The 27,036-nt window shown below is 35.7% G+C and overlaps 1 protein-coding gene across 1 annotated transcript; it reads left to right on the top strand.

Annotated features, from left to right (window-relative positions):
* Nucleotides 1–7,113: 7,113 nt before the first annotated feature.
* On the top strand, nucleotides 7,114–21,467 carry LOC120535454 (cytochrome b5). The gene is made up of 5 exons (XM_039763331.1): nucleotides 7,114–7,664; nucleotides 13,589–13,717; nucleotides 18,077–18,103; nucleotides 18,342–18,376; nucleotides 18,726–21,467. Exons 1-5 carry the CDS (start codon nucleotides 7,518–7,520, stop codon nucleotides 18,811–18,813), a joined length of 426 nt encoding a protein of 141 aa, XP_039619265.1. The 5' UTR covers nucleotides 7,114–7,517; the 3' UTR covers nucleotides 18,814–21,467.
* Nucleotides 21,468–27,036: the final 5,569 nt, after the last annotated feature.

Here is a 27,036-nt window from a genome sequence, read left to right as displayed (position 1 = left end):
ACCATTCTCTTCTTGATAAGTTTCATTCATGTTTTAGAACAAATCATAGTGCAGAAACTACACTGCTCAAAGGAGTAAATAGCTTACAGGTTAATGCAGACAAGGGCCACATGTCTATTCTTATTAGACCTGAGCGCAACTATTGACACCACAGATCAGAGTATTCTAATAAATCACCGTAGACAATGAGGGGGCCTCTCACACAGTGTCTTAGTTTCAGTCTTTTTTAACAGGTTGAAAATTCTTTGTTAGCTGAGGTAATTGTAGTTTAGAGACCCATGATATTATATAAGATGTACCACAAGAATCTATTCTGTGCCTGCTTTTATTTTGAATCTATGTGCTCCCATTAGACCAGATTATTTAAAAACTTAAGGTGCACTACCAGATGACACACAGCTTTACTTTTCTATAGCACCTGATGACTCTGATGCTCTGGGCTCTTCGATCCAATGTCTGTCTTGTATTTCTAAATAGATGAGTAGTAATTTCCTCGAGCTAAACAAAAAAAAAAAAAAAAAACTGTGATCTTAGTCATCAGTAAAAATGAAAGTAAGGAGGGTATTAGAAATAAACTTGGTCTCTCAAAATTAAACGTCAAGGTGGAAAATAAAAATCTAGGTGTAAACATGGACTCTGACTTAATCTTTAAATCACACATTAATCAAATACTAGGACTGCATTTTTTCACTTAAGGAGCAATGCAAAGGTTAGACCACTTATAATATAGCAATATGCTGAGAAATTAATTCACACTTTTGTTTTTAGTCGGTTAGACAACAACAACAACAACAACAACATTTATTTATATAGCACATTTTCATACAAAAAATGTAGCTCAAAGTGCTTTACAAAATGAAGAATAGAAAAATAAAAGACACAGTAAGAAAATAAAACAAGTCAACATTAATTAACATAGAATAAGTAAGGTCCGATGGCAAGGGTGGACAGAAAAAACAAAAAAACTCCAGACGGCTGGAGAAAAAAAATAAAATCTGCAGGGATTCCAGACCATGAGACCGCCCAGTCCCCATCTATGCATTCCTAACTGGTCTATCTAAGACAGACATCAATGGTTGCAGTTATTCTACAATGCAGCAGCAAGAATATTATCTAGAAAAAGAAAATCTGAGCACATCTCACCAGTTTTAGCCTTTTTACATTGGTTGCCTGTGTATTTTAGTCCATAGTCTGTCTTGAGAGGAACTGCTATTTCTCTAGAATTATAAATAACAATGCTAGTAATCCCAGAGTCTTATTCTCTACGACTGATCGTCTGCTAAACCCAGGTCACTCAATGGAATGCCTCCAAAATACTTAAAGTGAAACTTGTTTGGCTATTGCTGTATTTTTTAATCAAAAAATGAATGATATTAGAAACAATATAGCACATCTTCCCAACGTTGATCCTCTTAAGCCCCAGTACTCCATTATAAACAAATTAAATTATTTCACCAGGATAGATTTACCTGATTTATATAAAATAATTTCTCAACTGAGACCCTCCACCTGCGTCCCAACAAGTTTTTTCAAAGAAGTATCCAGCGTGCTAATTGACAGTATTCTTGACATAGTCATTAGGATTAAAAGTCAAGAAGGAGGTAAAGAATCTTGGGGTAACTGTTGACTGTGACCTGAATTTTAAATCACATATTAATCAGATCACTAGGACAGCATTTTTTCACTTAAGAAATATAGCAAAAGTTAGACCACTTATATCATTGAAAGATGCTGAGAAATTGGTTAACGCTTTTGTTTTCAGTTGACTAGATTACTCTAACGCACTCCTCTCAGGACTACACAAAAAGACATAAATCAATTGAAACTAGTGCAGAATGCAGCTGCTACAATCTTAACTGGGAAAAGAAAATCTGAGCACATTTCTCCAGTTTTGATGTCATTACATTGGTTACCTGTGTCATTCAGAACTGACTTTAAAATTCTGCTTATGGTTTATAAAGCCTTAAATAATCGCGCTCCATCTTATATATCGGAATGCCTGACAACTTACACTCCAAATCGTAACTCTAGATCTTCAAATGAGTGTCTGCTTAGAATTCCGAGAGCTAAACTTAAAAGAAGTGGTGAGGCGACCTTCTGATGTTATGCACCTAAAATCTGGAATAGCCTACCAATAGGAATTCACCAGGCTAATACAGTAGAGCACTTTAAAACACTTCTGAAAACACATTACTTTAACATGGCTTTCTCATAGCTTCATCTTAGTTAAATTCATGATGCTCTGTATATTCAATTAAGTGTCATTATTATTCATGGTGGCTCCAAAATCCATACTAACTCCTACTCTCTCTTCTGTTCTTTTTCCAGCTTTTTGTGGTGACGATCTGCGCCACCATCACCTAATCAAAGCACCATGATGTCCCTACATTGATGGATTAACGACTAGAAGTCCATGTGACATGTCATTATCAAGTCCTTCCAGGAAAACCCTAAATACAATGAGGACTGATTGAGGTCATTTATGTTACGTAGAATGCCTAAAGGGGGCTGGGCGGTCTCATGGCCTGGAATCCCTGCAGATTTTATTTTTTTTGTTTTTTCTGTCCTCCCTGGTCATCGGACCTTACTTCTATCTATCTATCTATCTATCTATCTATCTATCTATCTATCTATCTATCTGCTGCTTTCGACACAATCGACCACGACATCATGATCTCCCGACTCGAATCCTGGGCTGGTGTATCTGGCTTAGCCCTCGACTGGTTCAAGTCATATTTCTGCAACAGGATTCTCAGAGTCATGCTAGACGATTTTTCATCTGAATCAGTCCCACTCCCATGTGGGGTCCCCCAGGGTTCCATTTTAGGGCCACTACTTTTTTCAATCTACATCCTGCCTTTAGGTGCAATTTTTAGAAAACATGCAATTTCATATCACCTATATGCTGACGACTGCCAAATTTATTTCTCCCTCAAGCCAACTGACTCCACCAAACCTCTCCTCGACTGCCTATCTGACATTAAGGACTGGCTGGCTGTAAACTTCCTTCACCTGAACGATTCAAAAACCGAGGTCATTGTTTTTAGTCCCGACTGCAAACAGGCTCCACCCCTTGGTCTCGTTTCTCTTCCCATTCCAGTAACTTCGTCTGTCTCCAATCTTGGAATCAAAATGCATACGTTCCTGAATATGGATGCTCAAGTCAACAGCACAGTAAAATCCTGCTTTTTCCATCTGAGGCAAATAGCCAAACTCAAGCCTATTCTGTCTAGCCACCTCCTGGAATCAGTAATCCATGCATTCATTACGTCCCGGCTTGACTACTCTAATTCCTGCCTTTTTGGTATCAGTAAAGCCACTCTTTCTAGACTCCAACTGGCTTAAAATGCGGCTGCAAGGCTTCTAACTGGAAGTAGCAGAATCCAACACATTTCACCGATTTTAAAAACCCTACACTGGCTGCCGGTTAGATTCAGAATCGATTTTAAGATTCTCCTCCTAATTTATAAGGCATTAAACGGTCTAGCCCCCGCCTATTTGAGTGTCTTGCTCCATTGTCACAATCCCCCTCGTTTTCTTAGATCCGCAGCTGCTCCTAACCGTTCCCAAGGCACGTTTTAAAGCTCGTGGTGAAAGGGCTTTCTCCGTCTGTGCACCCAGGCTCTGGAACTCCCTGCCCTTAGTGGTTAGGCAAGCCGCTTCAGTCGCCACATTCAAATCTTGCCTAAAAACGCACTTCTTCACATTGGCTTTTAATTCTTAACCTGTTTCATTTTCCACTTGCCTTTTGCTATTTTCTCTATTTTATTTGGTCCCCTGACCTGTTTTTAGTATCTCTGTTTTAATTCTCTCTTAATGTTTGTTTTTAATATTTTGCTTTTAGTCCTGCTTGTTGTAACTGTACAGCGCTTCGGTCAGTGCTGTGTTTTTAAGCGCTCAACAAATAAATATGGTATGGTATGGTATGGTATGGTATGGTATCTATCTATCTATCTATCTATCTATCTATCTATCTATCTATCTATCTATCTATCTATCTATCTATTCTATGTTAATTAGTGCTCTCTTATTTTAATTCTGATTTTGTCCTTTTTTTCTCTTCATCATGTAAAGCACTTTGAGCTACATTATTTGTATGAAAATGTGCTATATAAATTAATGTTGTTTTAGAATTGATTTTAAAATACTACCAATGGTATATAAAGCTGTAAATAATCTTGCTCTTTCCTATATTCTGGAGTGCCTACCTCCTTACATTCACAGTCATAACCTTATTCTAACATCAGTTTACTTAGTATTCCAACACCCAACTATATAAAGGAAGTGGTGTGGTAGCATTTTGTCGTTATGTACCAATAATTTGAAATACTTTACAGATAGACACACATCAAACTAATGCTGTCAATCATTTTAAAAAAACTTCTAAAAACCCACTTTTTTAATTTGGCCTTCTCATAACTACAATTTAGTTCTACCCTTAATAAACTAGATATGCATAGAATTATCATACTCTTCTATGTATCTGCGATCTTATATAATCTTTTCTAGTTCTTCTGTGGTGGTAGTGCACTCAAACAAAATCCTGTGATGTTTAAATGAACACAGATACTCCAGCCTGCCACAAGACCCATTGGTTCTAATCGTCTAAAATGAAGTCTTATAAGAAAAAAAAAAATACTTAAGGCAGAATGCACATTTCGTGATGGTGATCTTTTGGGCTGGAAGCTCCTACAGATTTTGTTTTTATCTCCATCTTAAGTTTTTGTTTTATTTTTTTCTGTCCACCCTGGCCGACTAACCTTATCATCGACCCATCATTAGGAGACTTAAAAAAAACCCCTCAATTTAAGGACCCTATTTCTCTTAATTATATATTTATTTGTAAGTGTGCATTATTTTTGTATACTATTTATACATTATTTTTCTTATCTGAATTGAATTAGTTTTTCTTTGCTTGTAATTACTTCTTTGACATCTTGTAAAACACTATGAGATCCATCATTTGTATGAAAATAGAAATCAATGTTGTTTTTGGGTATTAAACTCTGGAATATATACAACCACTCCAGGATTTCTATTTATAGGATGTTTTAAACATTTTAATTATCTTCAGTAACCCAGAATAATTCTTATTAAAATGCTGACTCACGTTGAATAGGCAAATAATCACAATTTGTCTTAATGCCCTTCTGTAATTTCAGATTAACTACCTTCGGGAAATTGCACACATTGCCACTGTCGGATTCAACACATTTACCTGTCGCCCATTACCTTTTTAACAGGATCGTTTGTTTTATGACCCGTATATGGAGGAATATTTCGGACAAAATTAAATAAATAAATAAATAAATGCGTAAATAAATAAAAGTACTGTGAAATGTAAGCATAAATAAATAAATGTGTCATGAAATGAGAGTCTAAATAAATATGTCATGAAAATGAGAGCATAAATAAATAAATGTGTCACGAAATATGTTTTTTGTTGCTTATTTATTTATTTCATTTTGTCCGTAACATTCCTGCAAACCGTCATGAAATACGACTTGAAATAAAACTGTCACTTTCACTCGTCAAAGTTGAGAGGGTGGGCTCTGACACGCCCTCTAGTTACTGATTGTTGCATCGAAGCACAAGAATTAATTAGAAAAATGCTTGCTACTGCCGATGAAATGGATTCTGCCGAAGATGTTACCTATTTCAGCGAGAGAATTGAAGATTTATCAGAAGAAATTACAATGTTGGCGGCCCTTTTAGACTCCGATGTAGATGAAACTATTTTTGAAATTATCGAAGAACAGGTGGAACGGACTCTACTACACTCCAGTTCAGGTGACACAGTTCCCTGCTCTGGACGTCCATCCTTTGACATTCCAGCAGAGTCAATAGAATACTCTACAGCTCTGATCAGTGGCAAAGTTGTTTGAAAAAGTAGCTGCGAATATGCACCTGACTTTATACTCGTAAAACAAGGGTCAAATATTAGTTGGAGCTGCTTTGGGCATTCCATTTCAAAGTACAGTACCTAAACTAATACAGCCGTTGCAGCTTACCGTATATCAAACTGGCTCATTCGCCTTGTGATCGTCTTCTTCGATACAACCATATAGATCTACAATCTGTCGTACTTTTAAACCGCATAACAGAAGATGTTATATTGAATCAGCTGGAATGTCAAAGGATGGACGTCCAGAGCAGGGAACTGCGTCACCTGAACTGGAGTGTAGTTGAGTCCGTTCCACCTGTTCTTCGATAATTTCAAAAATAGTTTCATCTACATCGGAGTCTAAAAGGGCCGCCAACATTGTAATTTCTTCTGATAAATCTTCAATTCTCTCTCTGAAATACGTAATATCTTCGGCAGAATCCATTTCATCGGCAGTAGTAAGCATTTTTCTAATTAATTCTTGTGCTTCGATTCACCAATCAGTAACTAGAAGGCGTGTTAGAGCCCACCCTCTCAACTTTGACGAGTGAAAGTGACAGTTTTATTTCAAGTCGTATTTCATGACGGTTTGCAGGAATGTTACGGACAAAATTAAATAAATAAATAAGCAACAAAAAACATGTTTCGTGACACATTTATTTATTTATGCTCTCATTTCATGATACATTTATTTATTAAGGCTTCATTTCATGATACATTTATTTATTTATGTTTACATTTCACAGTACTTTTATTTATTTGCGCATTTATTTATTCATTTAATTTTGTCCGAAATAGTCCTCCATACCTGTACACATAACCACTAAGACATTAAAAGATGAGGTCTGCTTAAATGCAAGAGTAATTGTCCTTTCTCCATTTGCAGGGCTGCAATCGGAGATGATTTTACTGCACCACCATTAATTATTCAATGTTGTCCTCACAAATTACTCAAAACCAAAAAATGATGAGTCACTTCAAACTTTGGTATGGCAGCCGTCGAGGAACGAAAAGTTCCTGTAAAGGCGAATTACGGACATTGACAGACGAGATTGGAAATTTGATAGTCTGTGATATTGTATTATTCATATTAGCAAAGTCGTCTGTTTCTTGCATATTTTTACGTTTTGGACGGGGAGGCGGTTGTAGAAAGATCTGAGTGTTTCAAGTTTAATTCCAAGCAACTTTTTAACAGTTATTTAATTAAACTCGACTCGTTGAACCGATCTTAAAATCGTAATCACTAACAGTTGATATTTTCTTGTCAATCCAAAGTGTCTTTTAATTATATTTTTTTGTGATTCATCACTTTATGGTTTTCTTACTAGTATGTGTATATAACGCATACATTCATAACGTTTTTTTAAAACCGTGTTCTTTTTTCGAGCCACATGATCCGTACGGAGTGACTGTAATTTAACCAATCACGATTCTGGAACAAACCTTTATCCGCCCACGCCGCTTCCTTTCATTTAAACCTCCTTTACTTTCCCGTCTTCCCCAGAGTGGGTGGACGTAATTATTATTAATTTTTTTTAGTTTTGTGGCGAAAATAGGTGTTGTCTTTTTTCTTCTTTGAACCTAGTGTGCTGGTTACACAGTTACAGGCGTTTGCTGCTTTTGTAGGGGGAAAATGGTGGTAGAGAGGACGCCTACAGACTCCAGTTCTCAGGACAAGGCCGTGTTTACTTTAGAAGAGGTAAAGAAGCACAATGTGAGCAAGAATACCTGGGTGATTATCCATGATAAAGTCTACGATGTTACCCACTTTCTGGATGAGGTAAGTGCCTTGTAACCATAGGTCACTTTTACTTATCGATGACTTTAAAAAGATTACGGCGCTGCGGTAAACTCATTTCTCGTTCATAAAACAACATTTCCCGATCTTGTAACGTGCACGTGTAGTGGTGCAATGTTTGAGCGTTGTCGAGTCAAGTCCACAGTTGGCTAGGTGACAACGGTAAAGATGGCGCTCCTCCTGGGGAAAAAGGTGCGTTGAAACCTTTAAAAAAAAAAATGAAGCGGTCGTTCGTTTATGGCAAGAGGCACCTCCTGGAAAAGTCACAAGTGGGATCGAGTTATAAGGAGGTCGCTTAAATGATGACACATCCCTTGCTTGGAGTCTTTCCTTAGTTATTGCAGTTTGGACATAATACCATGTGTTTATAGAAGGACTCCCAAGCTGTTGATCACAAGCTGAAAAATCAGAAATAAGAGCAATCGTGGTGACGAAAACGTGCAACAGTGAGGGTTTGGGGATACCTGCCAATCCGTTTTAAAGCCCCTTGAACGATTAAAAAAGAAAAACTGCGTAATCTTGAAACAGTGAAAAATAATGTATATATTATTAGAGAGGGAATACCGTGTAATAATACATAATACATTTTTTTGTCACGTTGAATAACGCTTTCAAGGCAGCTGAAGTGAAGATATGCCAAGGGTGTTGTGTTGTGATTTTCAGGTGGAATTTGAACCTGTTGCCTAGAAGATCACGGGTACTCTGCCTTACCTTTGCTTCACACATAGCCTGGCTGTATATAAATATGAACTTTACAGGTGTATTTTGTGTGTTACTGGATTACACTTGGTGATTTATAATTTTTATTATACATTTTCTTGACTTAATATCATTTGTTCTGGCTCTTCAGGGAAACGCCTGGCTAGTGGTTAAAGTTTAATCTTTTCTTTTGGCCACATTTTAAAAATGCAAGGGCAAGAAACATATAAAAATAAAACTCTAGAAATGCAAAAATAAAATAAAAAAACAAAAAATGCTGAAAATGCTAATGTGGGCCACAATGAAAAGCTTCTAAGATCTTGGTTGCAGTGGAAAAAAATGCTTCTGGAATGAGTTGAGTAACCTGTGACTTGAGTGATATGACATCAGCTTTAAACAATTTTGAACCTTTTTTGCACAATGGTGGTATTTGGTCACAACACTTACTATGTTAAGTTAGGCCGAACATTTCTATCTATAAAGCAACAATATCTATTTTGTTGTTTGTTCAGTATGCACAGTGTTTGTTTTTCAAACTTCTGATTTGAAATTTGGTACGTAGGTTTTTCTTGTCATCAGTCAAGATTTTTGATACTGAGTTTTGGGCTTTCCCATCACCCCGAGGACAATGGGAGTGCAGAGAACAAGTGGCATGTAATTTTATGTTGTGGTCTATGAGACAAAGAGGTTCTGATGATAGTGCGATGAATAGCATTCTTGCCTTACAAGCAGAGAGTCTACTTTTGATTACTGCCCATAAAATTAAACCTGAAATTTAATCAAGCATTTCTCTCACTACTTTTGTCACTGCCTCTATCTGCCGTGGGTGGGTACATACTGAATTATTTAATGCAGTTTGCAGGTGTAATCTCTTACTCTTAAACCACCATCGCTAACTTGTACCTGCTTGAGAAACTTTTCTCTGTTGTGTTTGAAGTAATTGGAGTCCCATGGCTGAGTCAAATTCCAAAACAAATTGGTTGCAGTTAGTCTAAACACAGTTTTTTCCACTTTTAAATTTACAAAGGACATTTGAAATAATTCCTGGGGAAAGTTTGGAAGAATAGTTATATCTAGAGTATATAAATAAAGCTGGCTTGGTCTGTTGAGTGTTTGTTCCAGCATCTCTTAAAAATCTGTTCATGTTTTCAAGAAAACTGGAGAGTAAAACAAGGGATAGTCCAACTTAGAATGTAGGCTTATGTGGCGTCCTGATTTAGTACGGGGTTAATCGGTTAATGTCATTGGGTTTCTCTTGTTGAGAATTAAGCCCTTCATTTACGATGTCAGACACTAACTTTAGAGCAAATTGTTTACCCTGTCATTCACGTTAAAAAACAGAATGAATGAGAGGATCCTACAGGAAGAAATGTAGAAATGCTTAAATCTGGGCAAGGATGCAAAAGCATTTTTAAAAGTCTGGGTCAATCCACAAGACAAATAGTCTAGAAACAGAGGAAACTCACTATTTTTGTTACTCACTCTTAGAGTGGATGTCCTGGAAAGAAAGATCTTGTCAAGAATGCAGCAATAGTGGAAGGGATAAAAAAAACCCTAAGATAAGAGTTTGCAGAAATCTCTTGAATTTACCAAAGGCCCTGTTCCTTGTCCATTACAAGGAAAAAATAGGTAAAAATGGAGTTTATTTAAAGATACCACTGATGAGACCATAGGTTTCCAAAAAAAGATATTGTTGCATGTTTCGGCTTTATTAATAACTACGGGAATGTTCTACATTGTATCTGCTGCATGCTTCTTGTATTTAAGACGTGCAAACATTTTGGCAGAAATGCTCGGTACTGTGTTTGGAGAAAAGATATTGTTTACTACCACTGAAATCTAATCCCACACCTGAAGCATGGCAGAGGCTGTCATGGGTTGAGGCTGCTTTGCTGCCTCAGGGGCTGGACAGCTTGCCATCATACAGTGAATGAAGGAATTAAAGTTGTACAAAGAAATTTTATAGAAGAGTGTCTGAGTAGTGTTGGATGACTTGATTTTAATAAAAGTTGGGTAATGTTACAAGGCAGTGACCAAAAATATGAGTAAGTCAACAAGAGAATGGGTCAATTGGACTAATTTGTGTTTTGTTCAATATCCAGAATAAAGACAAATTGAATAGCTGTGGCATGGGTTGAAGACATGCTCATGTAAGAAATCCCAGAAATCTAAATAACTGATACGATTTTATAAGGAGAATAAATTTTAGACCACTCCTAACTGTCACGGAAGTCTGATCAGCATTTGTTAGAGGTTGCTGGTGCTTATTATACCAGTTACGTAATACAAGTGTTCACATACACATCTTTTTAGTAATATCAAAAAGGCAAGTTTACAGGGAGATATTATACTCATGGGAGACTTTAATTATTCAAATATTAACTGGGATAACCTTGCAGATGGAGGAGCACAGGAGCAGGAGTTTTTAGAAGTAATCGGTGACTGTTTTTTAACACAGCATGTTAAAGCACCAACATGGGGTGAAGCCTGTCTGGATTTAGTATTCTGTAATAATCAGGATAGAATTGAGGGTGTAGAGGTGATTGAACCACTAGGGTCAAGTGACCATAATGTAATACAATTCTCAGTATTTTGTAAGAGTGCAGATGCAAAGACTAAAATTGTTAAGTTGAACTTTGGTAGGGCTAATTTTGAGCAGATGCGACAAAGTCTAAGTAGGATAGACTGGGATAAGCTTTTAAATGTGGAGACAGTCGAGGAGCAGTGGAACAGGTTTAAAAATGTTTTACATGTAATGCAGGACAGATACATACCTAAATTTGGAAGTAATAGGAAACTAAAAAAAACTCCACGATGGATTAATAAAGATTTAAAAAGAAGTTGCAAAGGAAAAAACTGCTGTATAAGGCATATAAGACTAATGACTGCAAAGTGAATCGTAGAGCATATGAGAACATGAGGGCAACCATTAAGAAGGATATCAGAGAGGCTAAAAGACAGTTGGAGAGGAATATAGCAGATAAGGCGAAAGAAGACCCCAAGAGATTCTTTCAGTATTTTAGTAGTAAAAGAACAGTTAAGGAGGAGGTCAAGTTCATCAGGAATAGTAAAGGGAATTAAAAGATACAGACAATGAAATAGCAGATGCCCTAAACTTACATTTTTCTGAGGTGTTTACAAGTGAGCAAGTGGATAACCTCCCAGAGGTAAATGCAACTACTAAGGAGGTACTGAGGGATTTGGAAATTGTAGAGGGAGAAGTGCTGCTCAGATTAAATAAGATGAAATCAAACAAATCACCAGGCCCAGATAATATTTATCCTTGTGTTCTTAAGGAGGCTAGTGAGTACATATATAAACCCTTGACACACATTTTTAGGAAGTCACTGCACTGGAGAGATTCCAAAGGACTGGAAAATGGCAAATATCATCCCATTATATAAAAAGGGTGACAGGGCAGATCCAAGCAACTATAGGCCAGTAAACATTACATGTATCACAGGAAAATTAATGTACGGAATTATTAAGGATAAGATTAAGCAACACATGGGAAGGACAGGAGTTATTCTGAACAGTCAGCATGGGTTCAGAAGAGGGAGGTTACTAACATGCTGGAATTCTATGAGGAGGCAACAAAAGGATACGATCAAAGTGGAGCTTATGATATTATTTATCTGGACTTTCAGAAAGCATTTGATAAGGTGCCACATGAGAGGTTGGGCATCAAATTAACAGGAGTTCAGGGTGATGTTTTTAGATGGGTGCAGAATTGGCTCAGACACAGGAAGCAGAGGGTGATGGTGCGAGGAACCTCATCAGAACTGGCTGATGTTAAGAGTGGTGTTCCACAGGGGTCAGTGCTAGGGCCGCTGCTATTTTTAATATATATAAATGATTTAGATAGGAATATAAGTAACAAGCTGGTTAAGTTTGCAGATGATACCAAGATAGGTGGATTAGCAGATAATTTGGAATCCGTTATATCATTACAGAAGGACTTGGATAGCATACAGGCTTGGGCAGATTTGTGGCAGATGAAATTTAATGTCAGTAAATGTAAAGTATTACACATAGGAAGTAAAAATATTAGGTTTGAATACACAATAGGTGGTTGGAAAATCGAGAGTACACCTTATGAGAAGGATTTAGGAGTCATAGTGGACTCTAAGCTATCAACTTCCCGACAGTGTCCAGAAGCCATTAAGAAGGCTAACAGAATGTTAGGTTATATAGCACAATGTGTGGAGTACAAGTCCAAGGAGGTTATGCTCAACCTTTATAATGCACTGGTGAGGCCTCATCTGGAGTACTGTGTGCAGTTTTGGTCTCCAGGCTACAAAAAGGACATAGCAGCACTAGAAAGGTCAGAGAAGAGCGACTAGGCTGATTCCAAGGCTACAGGGGTTGAATTATGAGGAAAGATTAAAAGAGCTGAGCCTTTACAGTTTAAGCAAAAGAAGATTAAGAGGTGACATGATTGAAGTGTTTAAAATTATGAAGGGAATTAGTACAGTGGATCGAGACTTGTTATTTTAAAATGAGTTCATCAAGAACACAAGGACACAGTTGGAAACTTAAGGGTAAATTTCGCACAAACATCAGGAAGTTTTTCTTTACACAAAGAGCGATAGACACTTGGAATAAGTTAACAAGTAGTGTAGTAGACAGTAAGATGTTGGGGACTTTCAAAACTCAACTTGATGTTTTCTTGGAAGAAATAAGTCGATAGGACTGGCGAGCTTTGTTGGGCTGAATGGCTTGTTCTCATCTAGAGTGTTCTAATGTTCTTTCTAGCCTGGACGGTAAAAGCAATGTGTTCAGTATTGACAAGAAGACATAAAATTGTTTGAGTTATTAGTTGAAGCAGATTGCCTATTTTGTGGTGAGGCCAAATATCATTTCCACATTTTTAAGAGAAATTAAATCAGAAATCCAGATAATTTTAAAGGGTGCATAAACTTTACAGTTGGCGTTGGGACCTTTATTGGGGAATAAGGCCTTATTTTGCCATTTGAAAAGAGTGTCATCCCCCATCACATTATTGGAGAGGGTGATTCAGAGATTTGTATGTCATAATAATGATTAAACTGGAAGCAGTTATTTATTTGCCTATTAATCATTCGTTAATAGAACAAAAATAACTAGCGCTTAATGACACTCAAGGAGCAATGGAAATGTTGGCTAATCTTACACATCACTGACCTTCATTTTTGTATGTTATCTTTTTTTTTTCTTTTTTCTTCAAGCACCCAGGAGGAGAAGAGGTATTGTTGGAACAGGCTGGTGGTGATGCTACAGAGAGTTTTGAAGATGTTGGCCATTCTAGTGATGCCAGAGAGATGTTGAAGCAACACTACATTGGGGAGTTACATCCGGTAAAGTTTAAACTTTTACATATTAAGCTCATATCCTTGCTCGTTTTCTAGATATAAAAACTTTAAAGTTTATTAAATTTTAAAAAGCCAGAAACATTTTCAAAATGGTGATTACAGAAAACACTTTTTTGACTATTGCGCATTTTCCCTCTTTGAAAACCTCACCAAAACTTGGTATATTACTGTTACAGTACCAGTAAATTGAAACATGTTGATACAGTTGATAGATTTGACGTTTTTAACTTATTAATATTTGCAATGATCTGTTAAAGGATGAATTTGGTATTTTATTAATTAAAAGCTACTTTTCACAAACATGATCTATGCTCATATGGCATTGGAAATTGTGTTTTAAGGTGAAGAATTTTTTGTATATTTAAAAAAATACTGTGCCTGTGTTTGCATTTTAAATATGGAGTTCACAAAAACGGAATGAATACGCTAATTTCTGTGAGATTCTGCAATTAAAAGAAGTCTCATAGTGCTATTCATATTATTGGCTGTCTCCCTCAACAGCAACCTTTCATTCTTAGAGGCATGATTTCCTGCAGCTTGCGAATTGCACAGTTGTTAATTTGAGTGTTTCTGGTGGTTAGGGCTAGATTTTTCTTCAGGTTCACGTATATTGTCATGTATGCACAGTACAGGTTGAGAATCCCAAATTCAAAATGCCTGGGACCAGAAGTGTTTTGGATTTGGATATTTTTGGATTTTAGAACATTTGCATATACATATTGAAATACCATGAGGATACCATTGATCAAGTATGGAAATGCACCCAAATCCGCTAAATGATGACTCGCGTGTATCATTGTTATCACCAAGCCATAATTTTTTTTGTAACTTCTTCATGGGTAAAGGAAAGGAAGACATGAATACATTTAAAAAAAAAAAAAAAAAGCTTCTTAGGGTGAGAGGTTCAAAACCAGAGTGGCAATAATGGTGAGGGACAGAACTGGTCCAGAGGAAGTAGTGAACTGAACTATCTACAGTTCAGCATTCTTCTGGCCATGGGGAATGCCTTCACCAATCTGTGTTAGCTGCTGTTACTCTTGTTGGAAGAGGCATTATACACAACAAACTAATACAATCCTCTTTTCTCTGACTGCTCTCATTCACAACATTCACCCAACCATGCCACCATGCTTGTAACTTTCCATTCAGCACACCCATTCTTCTCTCTCCACCCTCTCCAGATGAGTCTGGTATGTCTGTGCTCGTATATCTGGAGTCTGGCTTTGGTTTGACCCGGCTGCTTACACCCCACCCATTATTTCAGCTCGAGCCATCACATTTTTCATTCTGTTGCGGTGCTGCATGCATATGGTAGTCATGGCAAAGTCTCTCTTATAATGTGTGTTGATGTAACAAACATGTTAAAGCTCAAAAGTGATTGTACTATTATAGTTCCAGACTATTTTAGTTCCATTTTAAGATGGCCAGTGCTACCTACAGTATTTGCACTGAAGTACTTTTGTTTTTTTGTTAGTTTATTTTGGCAACTTATTGTCACTTCTTCTAGAAGTGGCCAACAAGTCAGGAATTTGTCAACCAGCCTTCACCTCATCATGCTTGCTATGCTGGAAGCCGTTAACTAACTGACCGCTACATTCAATATTAGTATGTTGTGGGTGTACATGCATAATAAATAACCTGCTTTTACCAGAAAAGAAATGTCTTTTGTAGTATAGTTATGGGAAAGCAAATCTAAATGATGCAAGGACCTTTCTTGCCTAGTCTGTTTTGACTTCTATTTATTGGGCTTTTGACCATCAGTACCTTAGACTTCTCTCTGGCATTATGACCTTTTTCTCTATCTCTGACATGCTCTCTGCTGTTGTGCATTTTGGCACATCCCTTAGTAGTGCTAGGATGTTTAAATGTTCCAATTTATATGACTTTATACTTTTTTTCTTTATAGTCCATTTATCTTCTCCCATATTCCAGTGTGAGACCCCTGCCTGCTTCTGTCACATTTGGTGCTGTTTCCCAATCATACTACCTCCTGCAATCCCTGTGAAATCATGGCATGTACTTGTACAAATAAGAATAAACTCCTGAGATTGTGTAATATACTGTAAAAAAAGAAGAGAGGCAGAATTTAAAAGACAAAAGGAACAAAATACTGTATGTAGCTTGAAGTTACAGGAAGGCTTCAGTCAACTGCTGAAGTAACCACAAATTATTACCATAAGGGGATCGATGGAAAATATAAAAACATTTTTTCATTTATTTCTAACATCCTGGGTATTTGTGTTGTCAATGTATTTTGGTAGAAAGTCAATACCGCAGTAAGCAGCTTGATACACAAAATATATTTTTTCTTACATATCTCAGTTGTCATAATCATACCTTAGAAACTAGAAGGCATGTTTGATGAAATTAAAAATTGTGGCTGCTTCCAAATGCATGCATTTTGTAAGTATTAAGGCTGCTGTTTTATGTTTGGACTTGTGCCCTTTTACCTCTTACTGCAAACACAAGAATTTTCCCATTCCCATTGTGAATTAACATAGACCATGATTGTGAAAAAAAAATTGGAGTTGAGAAATACCAAACTAACAGTGCCTATAAAAAGAAATCACCATTTTGGAAGTTTAAAATTTTATTATCATGCAATATTGAATCATAACAGATTTAATTTGTCTCTTTTGAAATTAATCAACAGAAAAATACCCTTTAATTTCAAAGTGAAAACAGATCACAGCAGTGTAATCTAAATTAATTACAAAAGTAAAACACAATATAATTGAAAGCATAAGGATTCACTCCCTTCAAATCAGTATTTAGCAGCAGCATCTTTGGCAGCAATTACAACCTCGACTCTTTGAAGACAGTTTTTCCCCATTTTGTCTTTGCAAAACTGCTCTGGCTCTGTCTGGTTGGATGTGGACAGTGAGTGAACAGCCTTTCTTCAAATCTAGCCGCAAATTCTCAACTGAATTGAGATATGTGCCTGTATATACTGCATCAAGTGACTCGGAGTAAGAAAATGGTCCTGGAAAAAGCTGAATGCTTTGGAAATGCTGGGCAGCATTGAACATGAAAAAAGATATGTTTGACAGAGATGGAATAATGTTTGTAACAAATCTTGTATATTACATAGTTATATTACACAGAGAAGCACAGGTAACATAATGTGTGAAGTACAGCTTTGCATTAATGATTTGGGTATGTCAGAACCAATTATTTTTAAAATTTTGCACCAAACTTTGAATGCCAAAAACAAATCTTCTCCCAAGATGCAAGTTTCTTGCAGACTGCATCAACTTTCCTCTAGGACCTCTCTGTATATTTATGTAGATATACCATTAATCTTTACCTTCATAAGTATTCCAGTTGTATAAAGTATGTTTAATGCCTTCATGGTGGTAATAGTAAGTTTTTGATAATGTCCATGGTTTGGTAAAACATGGCATTTAGTTTGGAGGCCAAAACTGCAGTTTTGGTCTGAGCAGACAAAAGAATATTTTTCCAGCTGAGTAAAGATCCTCCAGTGAGCCTTCTGGCAAACTGAAGCTGTGTAGATTGTCTTTCCTGCATGATCACTGTTTTTTATGGAAGGCCTGCTCTGTGCTGTATTCTTTCCATTTCTTCCTGAATGATTTAATTAGACTGCACGGGATATTCAGTGCCTGGGATGTTTTCTTGTTTCCATCCCCTGAGTTGTGCTTTTTAATCACTTTTTCTCAGAGTTACTTGGAATGTACAGTACATCATTTTGTAGATTAGGCCATGATACTGACTCAACATAAGTTGAACATTCCAGAATTGGCTTTTTTAATATAATCAATTGAAACCCCTGCAGGCAGGTGATCTCTATTTAAATAGTTACATGGCATCTAAAACCAATTGGTTTCACCAGTAATGATTTACATGTGTATATTAAAAGGGGCGAAAACTTATATGATCAGTTATTTAGTGAATCATGTTTGTAGTTAATTTGGACTACTTTCACTTTGACATTAAAGTGTCGTTTTTCTGTTGATCGGTGTCAGAATAGAAAAGTTAAACATACTGTGATGTTTTATAACAATGAAATGTGAAAAATTTCCAATGGGGTGAATAATTTTATGACGAGTATATCCTTTAAATGGTGTCATTTAGAGGAGTGGCTGCCTCCCTCCCCTTGAGTACTGAACAACTGTCTGCTTATAAATCGTGGTTCTCTTAAAAATAAGCATGCTGCATGTTTATGCATATTTATATTTAACCATGATGGTGTGTGTGTGTGTGTATATATATATATAAGTGTGTGTAGAGGAAAAGAGTAAATTAAACCCTAATTTTAAGAACTAGTCATTTACACTATATACATTATTGGAATTAACACTGCATTATTTTTTTTTTTTCTTGTAGGATGATCGAAAAAAGGTGGGCCCAAAGGTAAAATCTGACTGAAAATGATTTTGTTATTGACTTACTGCATAATTCAAGTTCAAATTTTTGTCCAAAATTGCTAAGTTTCTATTTTGAGGAGCATCAGTGTCAAGAAATATTTGTTTGGCTAGTGGCCTGTTTCTTTTCAGAATAGTGATATGAAAATCTTAATACACATCAGTTGATAATATACAAAAATAAACTGCACACAATATTAAGATCACAGTTTTCTTCTTTTTTACAGGATGTTTTTATTACAACAACTTCAAGTCAATCCAGGTAAATATTTGTGCTAAGGTATACAGTATTTTTCTGTTCTGTTTTACTGTCTCCATGAGTAAATGGAAACTAATTACTAATTTTTTGGGATTCTTTTGTCTTTGTAACAATGTGGTTGTTGTCTTTAAACAACACTTTGGAATATGATGTATATGATTTAGCATAGGTATTTCAGTTTTGCAGAAATTTAAAACTTTGCACCATTGGTCTATAGAAATATATAACCAAGAAATTCAAATCAAAAATATGAATGACTATAATATAAATAATTTATGCTAAGCATTTAGTATTTTTGTAATTCATGATCATTGGTTGACTATTGTATCATTTATTTTTGTATTTTCCTCAGTTTGTGGACAAATTGGCTGATTCCAGTTATTGCAGTAGTTGTTTTGGGTTTGATGTATCGTTACTACATGTTGGACAGCAAATCCTGAATACTGGTTTGGCTTTATTTATCCATCCAGTTGGAGAATTCATTTCTCACTCTTTCTCTCTCTTGTCAACGACCCTTCATCTCTTCTTCCAATAAGTCCTGCAAAGAAGCCAACTTTTTATTATTGGAATGCAAAATGCAAGTTTTTGTTTTTTTTTTATCCATGTTTTATCAAATCTACAATTTTCTGAAAAGTACTTGTCTGGATAACGGTAACATTTACATTGACAGCTCTTGAGTTAAAACCAATGCTGGGTAAACAGACAGTCTACAGGTAGAATAAAAAAAAAAAATACTTTTTCATTACATTGGATTTGGTTTCAGGTATGAAATGTCACACTTTCTAAATTTTATTATAATCACTATCAGTACTGTGTAATCGTGTGAAAAAACTGAAGCTATTTACTCTACATCTTGTGTGCTGTTTGCATTTGTTGTTCAAATACCAATCTTTAATTATCTGCATTAATTTACTGATTTCATAAGGTAACTGTTTGTAAAGAGTTATTTTATGGCACCTTGTCTTTAATAGGCAGTATTTTAAAGGTTCAGTCATATTTTTTCTTTGAATTGGCCCTTTGTTGCATAAACCACTTTATATTTTATTGTAAGAGGCACAGCTACATATATAAAATGAAATAGTTATATCCTTGAATGTATATGTACACATTTACTACTTTTAGTTGTTCCCCTTAAAATAAAGATATAAGATGGCATATTAAAAGAAAATCTAGGCTTTCCTTAACAAGAAGTGACATACAGGGGATCAGGCATCACCTGTTACTAAAGACCGAATAATTATTCTGATTGTTACGCAACACAAACAATTACAGAATTTTTACTTTTAAAGTTACTTGAAATTTAATAATTTAGGCATACTTGTATAAGTAATGTCCTTTAATGTAATTCCTATTCATGAGTATATTTTGTCTTTAAAAATGGTATGTGTATTATAAATTCATAATTAAAACTCAGTTGATCAATATAGCGTTTAAATGTTAACATTTACATTAAGATACATTCTGAAAGTTACATTATTAGGTTTTGAAATCCTAATTTTCACAATGTGTACTACTTATTGTGCTTTGTTAGACAATTATTGCATCTGTGTTTATCAGCATTTTAGATGTATGTGTATAGGTAGTAAAGTTTTATGTTCTCTCAATATAGTGGCTTAGAGAGAGAGAAAACATTATGTCATGTTATGTGACTCCAAGAAGTCATTTTTTACAATTTTTAACTTGCCTAATTATTAAAATGTTCTGATGTGTTATTCAGGTACATTGTCAAGGCCCTGAATGGTAAAAATAGCACTGTATCTTTTCAAATGTGAAGTATTTCAAATTGTAATATATTATGAAATACATGATACCCAAACTAAGAAGCACCTATCTTTAAAAATATTAAATACTGCTTTCAAATTCTAATTTTGTGAAAAAGTCAGAAGTAAATTGGATTATCTAATGGGTACAGAAGAAACACTACTAGCCTTTGTTCAGTGTATTTTTTGGCTATGACAAATATTTACATGTTGGGTGTATTTATGTTATTTGTCATGCTGTGGATTTCTAACATTAATTTTGAGGCTGTACAGTGAACAAAATTCACTAAAGGAAACTATTAATACTAATCCAGATCTTGTGGAAGCAATGACATCATTCTAGCATTTCAGTTTGAACTATAAACTATTACAATGTCATCAAGGCTTAAGCTTTGTTTTTTGTTTTTTTTTTTTTAATAGGATTTTAGGTCTTTGACATTTCACAAGAAAGATGTTGACTTTCTTTGAGAATATATATAGTACTGAGATTCAGAATATTATCTGCTGAATTGTCAGTAACTACTGATACTTTAAGTAAAGGTGTTGTATTATTTTTAACAGGATACATCTTTGCCATTTGTATTTCAGATGTAAATGTTTTCCTCATGCAGTTCTGTATTTGGTTTCTCTTTTTGTTTATCCACCTAAGAAGCTTGATTTATTTTTGCAGAGTAAAATGACAGAGTGATGAATGCTTTGGTCTTTAAATCATACACTTCATGTGGTACTGAGCTTTTATGTTTCCTGTGTATCATGCATTCCAAAGGTTTTATACCTAGCTTTCTACTTTGAAAATATTTTAATTTGAATCAGCATTTTAGTTTTAATAGTGTATTCGTCAAAGGAAAGGTGACCATTTAGTATTTGGGCTAGAAAGAAATTGTCTGTTTAAGGATACTTATGAAATAGAAATATGCATTGCCTTAAAGTATATGAAGTGATTGAGAAATGAATACATTGTATAACACAACAGTTTCATTCTGGCATAATAAGTGCTAACTCTTCGTAACATTACAAAATTTGACTCTAGGTATAGTAGGGTTCTCTGGTATAAGCAGATTTTGTTTGTTTTTTTAATTTTATGTTTTGACTGTAGGATGTTTTGGGTTTAGATGCAGCGTTTTTTTCTGAAATATAACACAATAAATTAATTCAAGTGAAAACAATGTATTGTGTAATGAAAGGAATGAAATTTGTGTTTCTTTGTGATGAAGACTAAAAACCACATTACTGTGTAAATCAAGAAAACATAGACTAGAGTTTGTGTGGCTTTCTTTGCACTAAATACTGAATAGGTTTTTTACTATAAAAATAAAAGATGGCTTGAAGCACTTGGATATGGCGGGAAGTGAAGCAAATGCACCTGTGTTGCTCAGTTAAGACAAGAACAAAAGTGGACTGAAATACAAGCATGCAAACTGACTTTGCAGTAGGAGTTGAATCAATTGCTCCATTATGTTTTCTTTACATGATATTGCATCTTAAAACTTTCATGCCATCATTTTAACACTATCTACTTTTTTTTAGATTGCACAATAGTTAGGGTTGCTGAATTCAAGTTCAGGCCCAGCACTGCCTTTAGCAAGATAGCACATAAACTTTTTTTTTTTTTTTAAATATATAAACCTACTAATTAATCTACATAGCCAATCGTGTGGTATCTGCAACCCCATATACATACAGTAGGCTGATGTGGCCACAAAGTTTCAGTGTTGTTTGACCAAAGACTGTAATGGATAAGGTATGTAATCTAAGTGAGACTGACTGCTATTGGATTGTTGGTGTCAAATGTTATGGTTCCAGCTTTATGAAATAGGTGCCACCCAGGGATAGTCGTATTACAATTTCTTGGGTTAACTTGAAAAAGGTGCAATAATCTTACTTCTAATGAGTGGTAGTCCTGTGGATAAAAACTTGTTTTTAATGAAAGAGGATAATGACGTTGCTGTTCAGATTAATAAAACATCATTAATCCTTAACTACAAAACTCTACATCTGTGATTATGCAAAAAGACAGCTTTGAACACACAGTGTATCAATCTCTGAAACAACTATGCTGCAGCAGCAGAAGAGCATGCTGGGTTCCACTCCTGTGACCAAAGAACAGAAAGGTGAGCCTACAGTGGGTACATAATCACCAAAGCTGAACAGCAGAAGATTGGGAAGAAGCTGACTGGTCACATGGAATTTGCTTTGTGGGAAGAGAGCAGGCAGGTGGTGGAATTGTAATGGTTTCTCTGGCATGGACTACGTTGCACACTGATTACAGTAAAGTTGAGTTGGTACTTGTTGCCAATATGTTACTTAAAGTGATTGTAGTAATGTCAAGTATTTTTCAGAAGTTTTAACAAATCTTTTTATTTTCCCCTCTCTCTCCTTCAGCACAGTTCAATAAATAGTTGAAAATAGTAAGTTATCTTCAGCTGGTACTCCTGCAGGTCATCTGTTACCGAATCATTCCTTCCATCTTGTTCTGTTCCTTTTTTATTTCCGCTTGTCTGTTTTACTTCTCTTGCCTAATTACAGTATGTACATATGTTTATTTTGGCTGTGATCCTATTTTTGTACATAACTTTCTGCATATTAAACATTCACAATAACAGCCTAAGTTGGCTAAGAGGTTTAACTTGAGAGATCAAACTATGTTCAATAACAAGGTACACCGGTGTTCATTTTGAATACACCTGTGATTAACTGTATGGTTATACAATAGATATCCCTCACATTGTGAGGTCTTACAACTAAAACTGGCTCAGATCAGTGTATCCTCTTAGAGGAAAAAAAGCTGGAGAAGGTTGTAGAAAGATTGAAAAAGCTTGGACCCATTTGGAGCATTGTAAATTCCAGTGTAACAAAAAGAAAATACTGCAACATTCCAGACGCTACCAAGATCAGGCGGTTGTACCAAACTGGAACAACTGTAGAAGACGGGCAGTTCCAATCATGACTGACTGAGTTACAAAGATGATTTGCTGAAATGTGAGAAACTGTCCCATCAATCAGTTTGACACTTTACAGACTTTACAGGAAGCCTTTGAGTGTGATGCTTTTCAGCAGGTAGTACTGGAAGATTTGCTGCGACCCATGTCTCGGTTGAGGGAGGAGGTGGTACGATGAATGCACATTAAAGATCTGTAACTTGCTTTTTTTTTTTAAAAGTAGAAGATAATCGTTTGCAAATAAACTGACAACGGTGCATTAGGATCTCAAAGACTGCACAAAACAAAAGACATGACCAATGGTAATGGTGGTAATAGCAATTTACACTTCTGTCTATAAAGGGAGTAGATTAAATATGGAGGTAATGATTGCAATAAGGAAATAAAGAGAATTAGGCACCTTTTGTAAAACTGACCATGTTCTACAAAAGTAAGGGTCAAAATGAAACTGCAAATACTGGATGCATGATATCAGTATTGCTATACTATTGATTCTTGAACTATAAAAATGCAAGCTATCAAACTGCATTTAAAATATGTTGAAGAAGAAAGCAATAAAAAAATCAAGAAGGTTTATGCAAAAGAATAGTTGTGGATAAAATCAAAGCAAGTCAGAATTATATAGTATAAATTATAAGTAAAGCACATCAAAAGCTAATAAAATACCAGGATTGAAAAAAACAACGTAAGCAGGAGAAGGGAATTTAACTTGGATCACAATTACAAATGCAGCTGCAAAGGTGAGTCATTTTAGGTTGACTGCCATTTATTAGAAGTATGTGCCAGCTAAAAACAGGTGTGACAATTATGTTAGTTTGAGAGTTTCTAAAGCAACCGAGTTCCAAATATTGCTTGATTTGTAGGTACACTGGTCATAAAAACTGTATAGTATATTTAGAGGAACAGTCTCAAAAGTAATTACAAACTGCATCAGCAAAAAAAAAAGTCAAAGCTCAGTAACCACATTAGATGAACACAGGATAGTCAAAAACCATAAAAATACAGCAGTAAAATTACTGGAGAATTGATTAAGCACCTCTGTGACCCAATGCCGACATTGTGAGTTTCACAATGATAGAGTTCTTATTTGGAAAAACAAGGGGAAATGTATATGGTTTGCATAGATAATAACCCAAAGCCACAACGTGTTAAACTGAATAGGTTATGTTTTAAAGGACTGCTCAAGCATACTAAATCCTAGAATGTAAAACGGTAAATCTGGCCACCAAGGGGGCAAACCAGCCCAACTTGGTATCAGTAAAAAGCCCAGATAAATCAAAAGGATTAGTGTCCAAAAGAACATCTGGCTGTATGACTTTAGCCCAAACCTTCAATGATTCAATCATTCCAATTAGCTTCAGAAAATGCTAGAGCGTGCCTTGTAGGTGACCTTCGGTAATCCTTGTAGAAACGGAAGGAGCAGTTAAAATGTTAATCTATAAGAAGATGCAGAAAAAGAAAGGTAATATTCATGCAGGCACTTCTCTGGGTGTGCCAGAATGTCTGATTGTGGCCTGATTACTCTTTCTCTGGGCACTATTTGGTGAAGGAGTTGTGCTTTTGTGTCTGTTGGTCATTCAGGGAGAGGCACGATACTTTTTTGCTTCATAAATAGTGCAACTGGGATCTGCATTTCCTTTTTTTTTTTGTTTTGTTTTACATTTTACTAATTTTATTAAAAGGAAATACCATACAAGCAAGTCAAATTTTACAGAACTAAGTTCAAGTCAAATCAACTCCCACCCATGAGAAAGAGAGCTAGGCTAACAGAGTAAAACTTTAACAGTAGGAAAGATAAATAAATAAAATAAAAAAGGAAAGCGGATCTAGTTTCCTCAATTTTAATGCTTATTCTAAAATATTGTTGATTAGGTCCTGTCAGGTTTTTAAAAAGTTTTTCACAGATCCTCTAAGTGAGAATTTGATTATTTCTAATTTCAAATAGTATATAACACCAGTTACCCAATGACTTAAAAGAGAAGGATTCTTCCAGTTGAGCAAGATATGCCTATATGCTAATATTGAAGTAAAGGCAATTACAGTTTGTTTTTTACTTCTCCACTTTAATCCCATCTGGAAGTACACCAAACACAGACATTATTGAATTAGGAGGGATTGTGACACCAAGGCTTTCTGAAAGGCATTTAAAGATTTTGGTCCAAAATTATGTTAATTTGGTACACTCCCAGAAAATGTGGCCCAATGAGGCTGGAACTTGATTGCAGCGTTCGCAGGTTGGATCCTACCCTGGAAACATTTTGAATAATTATAAACAAGACAGATGTGCTCAACAGATGATTTTAAGTTGAATAATTGTGTGCTTTTCACATATGGCGCTCGAGTGAATTCTGTGCATGGTTGCCTTCCACTCCTTTTCTGAAATGTTGAATGAGAGATCCATTTCCCACTGTACTCTGGGATCTCTGAAAGGGAGGGACTTTAAAATGTTTTTATATAGTACAGAAATGCTGTCTGAGTCCTTAAGACTGATCAATATTTTTTCCGGAATAGAAGTGGGTGGGAGGTGAGGAAAATTGGGGAAGATTTTGTTTAGCAAAGTTTCTAATTTGAAGGTTGTGAAAGAAATGTGTTGCTGGAAAGTGAAATTTCGAGTGTCATTTTTCATAGGGTGCGAAGACGTTGTCTATGTACAGATCTCTAAGTGATTTAATCCCAAATGTTTTCCAAACATTAAAAACTGCATACGTTTGAGAGGGTGGAAGAAGGTGGTTATCATGTAGTGGTACCACAGATAAAAGCTTCTCTATCTTGAAGTACTTCCTATATTGGTTCCATATTCTGCGTGAAGCACAATTGGGTTGTTAGTATATTGGTGATAACTTGTATTTTCTGGGGTACAAAGCAAAGAATATAAAGAAATACTGCAGGATATTATTTCTATTCTGGACCAAGCCTGTGTATGTTCATCTATTGCATCAATGTCCATGTTTTTATAGACTGTATATTTGCCATGCAGTAATATAATTGAAAGTTAAGTAGGGCCATGACACCTTCTGCCTTAAGTCTTTGTAGGGTTGCCCTAGGAATCATGGATCAGCATTTTTATATAGCATTTTCTAAACAGAAACAGTTGCCCTATTATTAGATTCTCTGTTCATGAATCATTCTAACCTCAAAATATTAATCCTACATGCTAAACTTGCTCTTTTGCAGGGAAGTTACAGGGTATTTATTGTCCTATTAACTAAGATGGATTTTGTCAAATCTTTCTTAATGGAACAAGCAATGTCTGAGCCAGTTCCAAAAAGCAGGATTAGTGAATTATCCTTATCTTTGGCCTCATGAATCACAAAATTCTTTAATGGAACCAGCCCTTTTTCTGTGAATTGTGACTAGTTTTGGCTGGATTCCCCACTGAATTTTGTTTCCGGAACAGACCCCTAGGGCACACACTTATGTTATAAACACTATCCTTCATGGTGTCCTCTTCCATGCTTAATGCAAATATCTTCAATAGCCTCTGCAATGATCAGATGTAAACATTATTGAATATTGATGAGAAGTTCTAGAACACAGGGTGTATTTTCACTTCTTTTATCCCTCAAAGAACTACAAGCTTTTCCACACATGAATGGTAGAATAACACATTACACACAGTACAGGATTTGTAAGGCAGCATTCCAAAAAGGATTAAGGCTGGCCTGCAAAACTTTCTTTTTTTGAGTTTTTAGCCGTTATACTCACTCAAACCCTTTTTTCTTTAACTTCTATAGCAATAAAAATCCTGATTAACAGGACTGAATGACTACTGGCCTGCTGCTTTGACATCTGCAGTCATGAAAACCTTTGAGAGACTGGTGTTGGCTCTCCTGAAAGGCATCACAGTGTTCCTATTGGTCCCACTTCAGTTAACCAACCAAGCAAACAGTTCCGTGAATGATGCAGTCAATATGGGTCTGCACTACATCCTGCAACATCTGGACAACCCAGGGACCTATGCAAG

Source organism: Polypterus senegalus, chromosome 9 (assembly GCF_016835505.1).
Source record: "Polypterus senegalus isolate Bchr_013 chromosome 9, ASM1683550v1, whole genome shotgun sequence".
Taxonomy (NCBI): domain Eukaryota; kingdom Metazoa; phylum Chordata; class Cladistia; order Polypteriformes; family Polypteridae; genus Polypterus; species Polypterus senegalus.
This window is presented reverse-complemented; position numbering and strand designations above follow the sequence as displayed.

What these genes read in the sequence shown, in the direction of transcription:
- LOC120535454 (XM_039763331.1), top strand. Translation starts at nt 7,518, where the DNA reads ATGGTGGTAGAGAGGACGCCTACAGACTCCAGTTCTCAGGACAAGGCC. An exon ending in ACATTGGGGAGTTACATCCG is followed by an intron (nt 13,718 to 18,076) that starts GTAAAGTTTAAA and finishes TTTTTCTTGTAG; the next exon opens with GATGATCGAAAAAAGGTGGG. An exon ending in GAAAAAAGGTGGGCCCAAAG is followed by an intron (nt 18,104 to 18,341) that starts GTAAAATCTGAC and finishes TCTTTTTTACAG; the next exon opens with GATGTTTTTATTACAACAAC.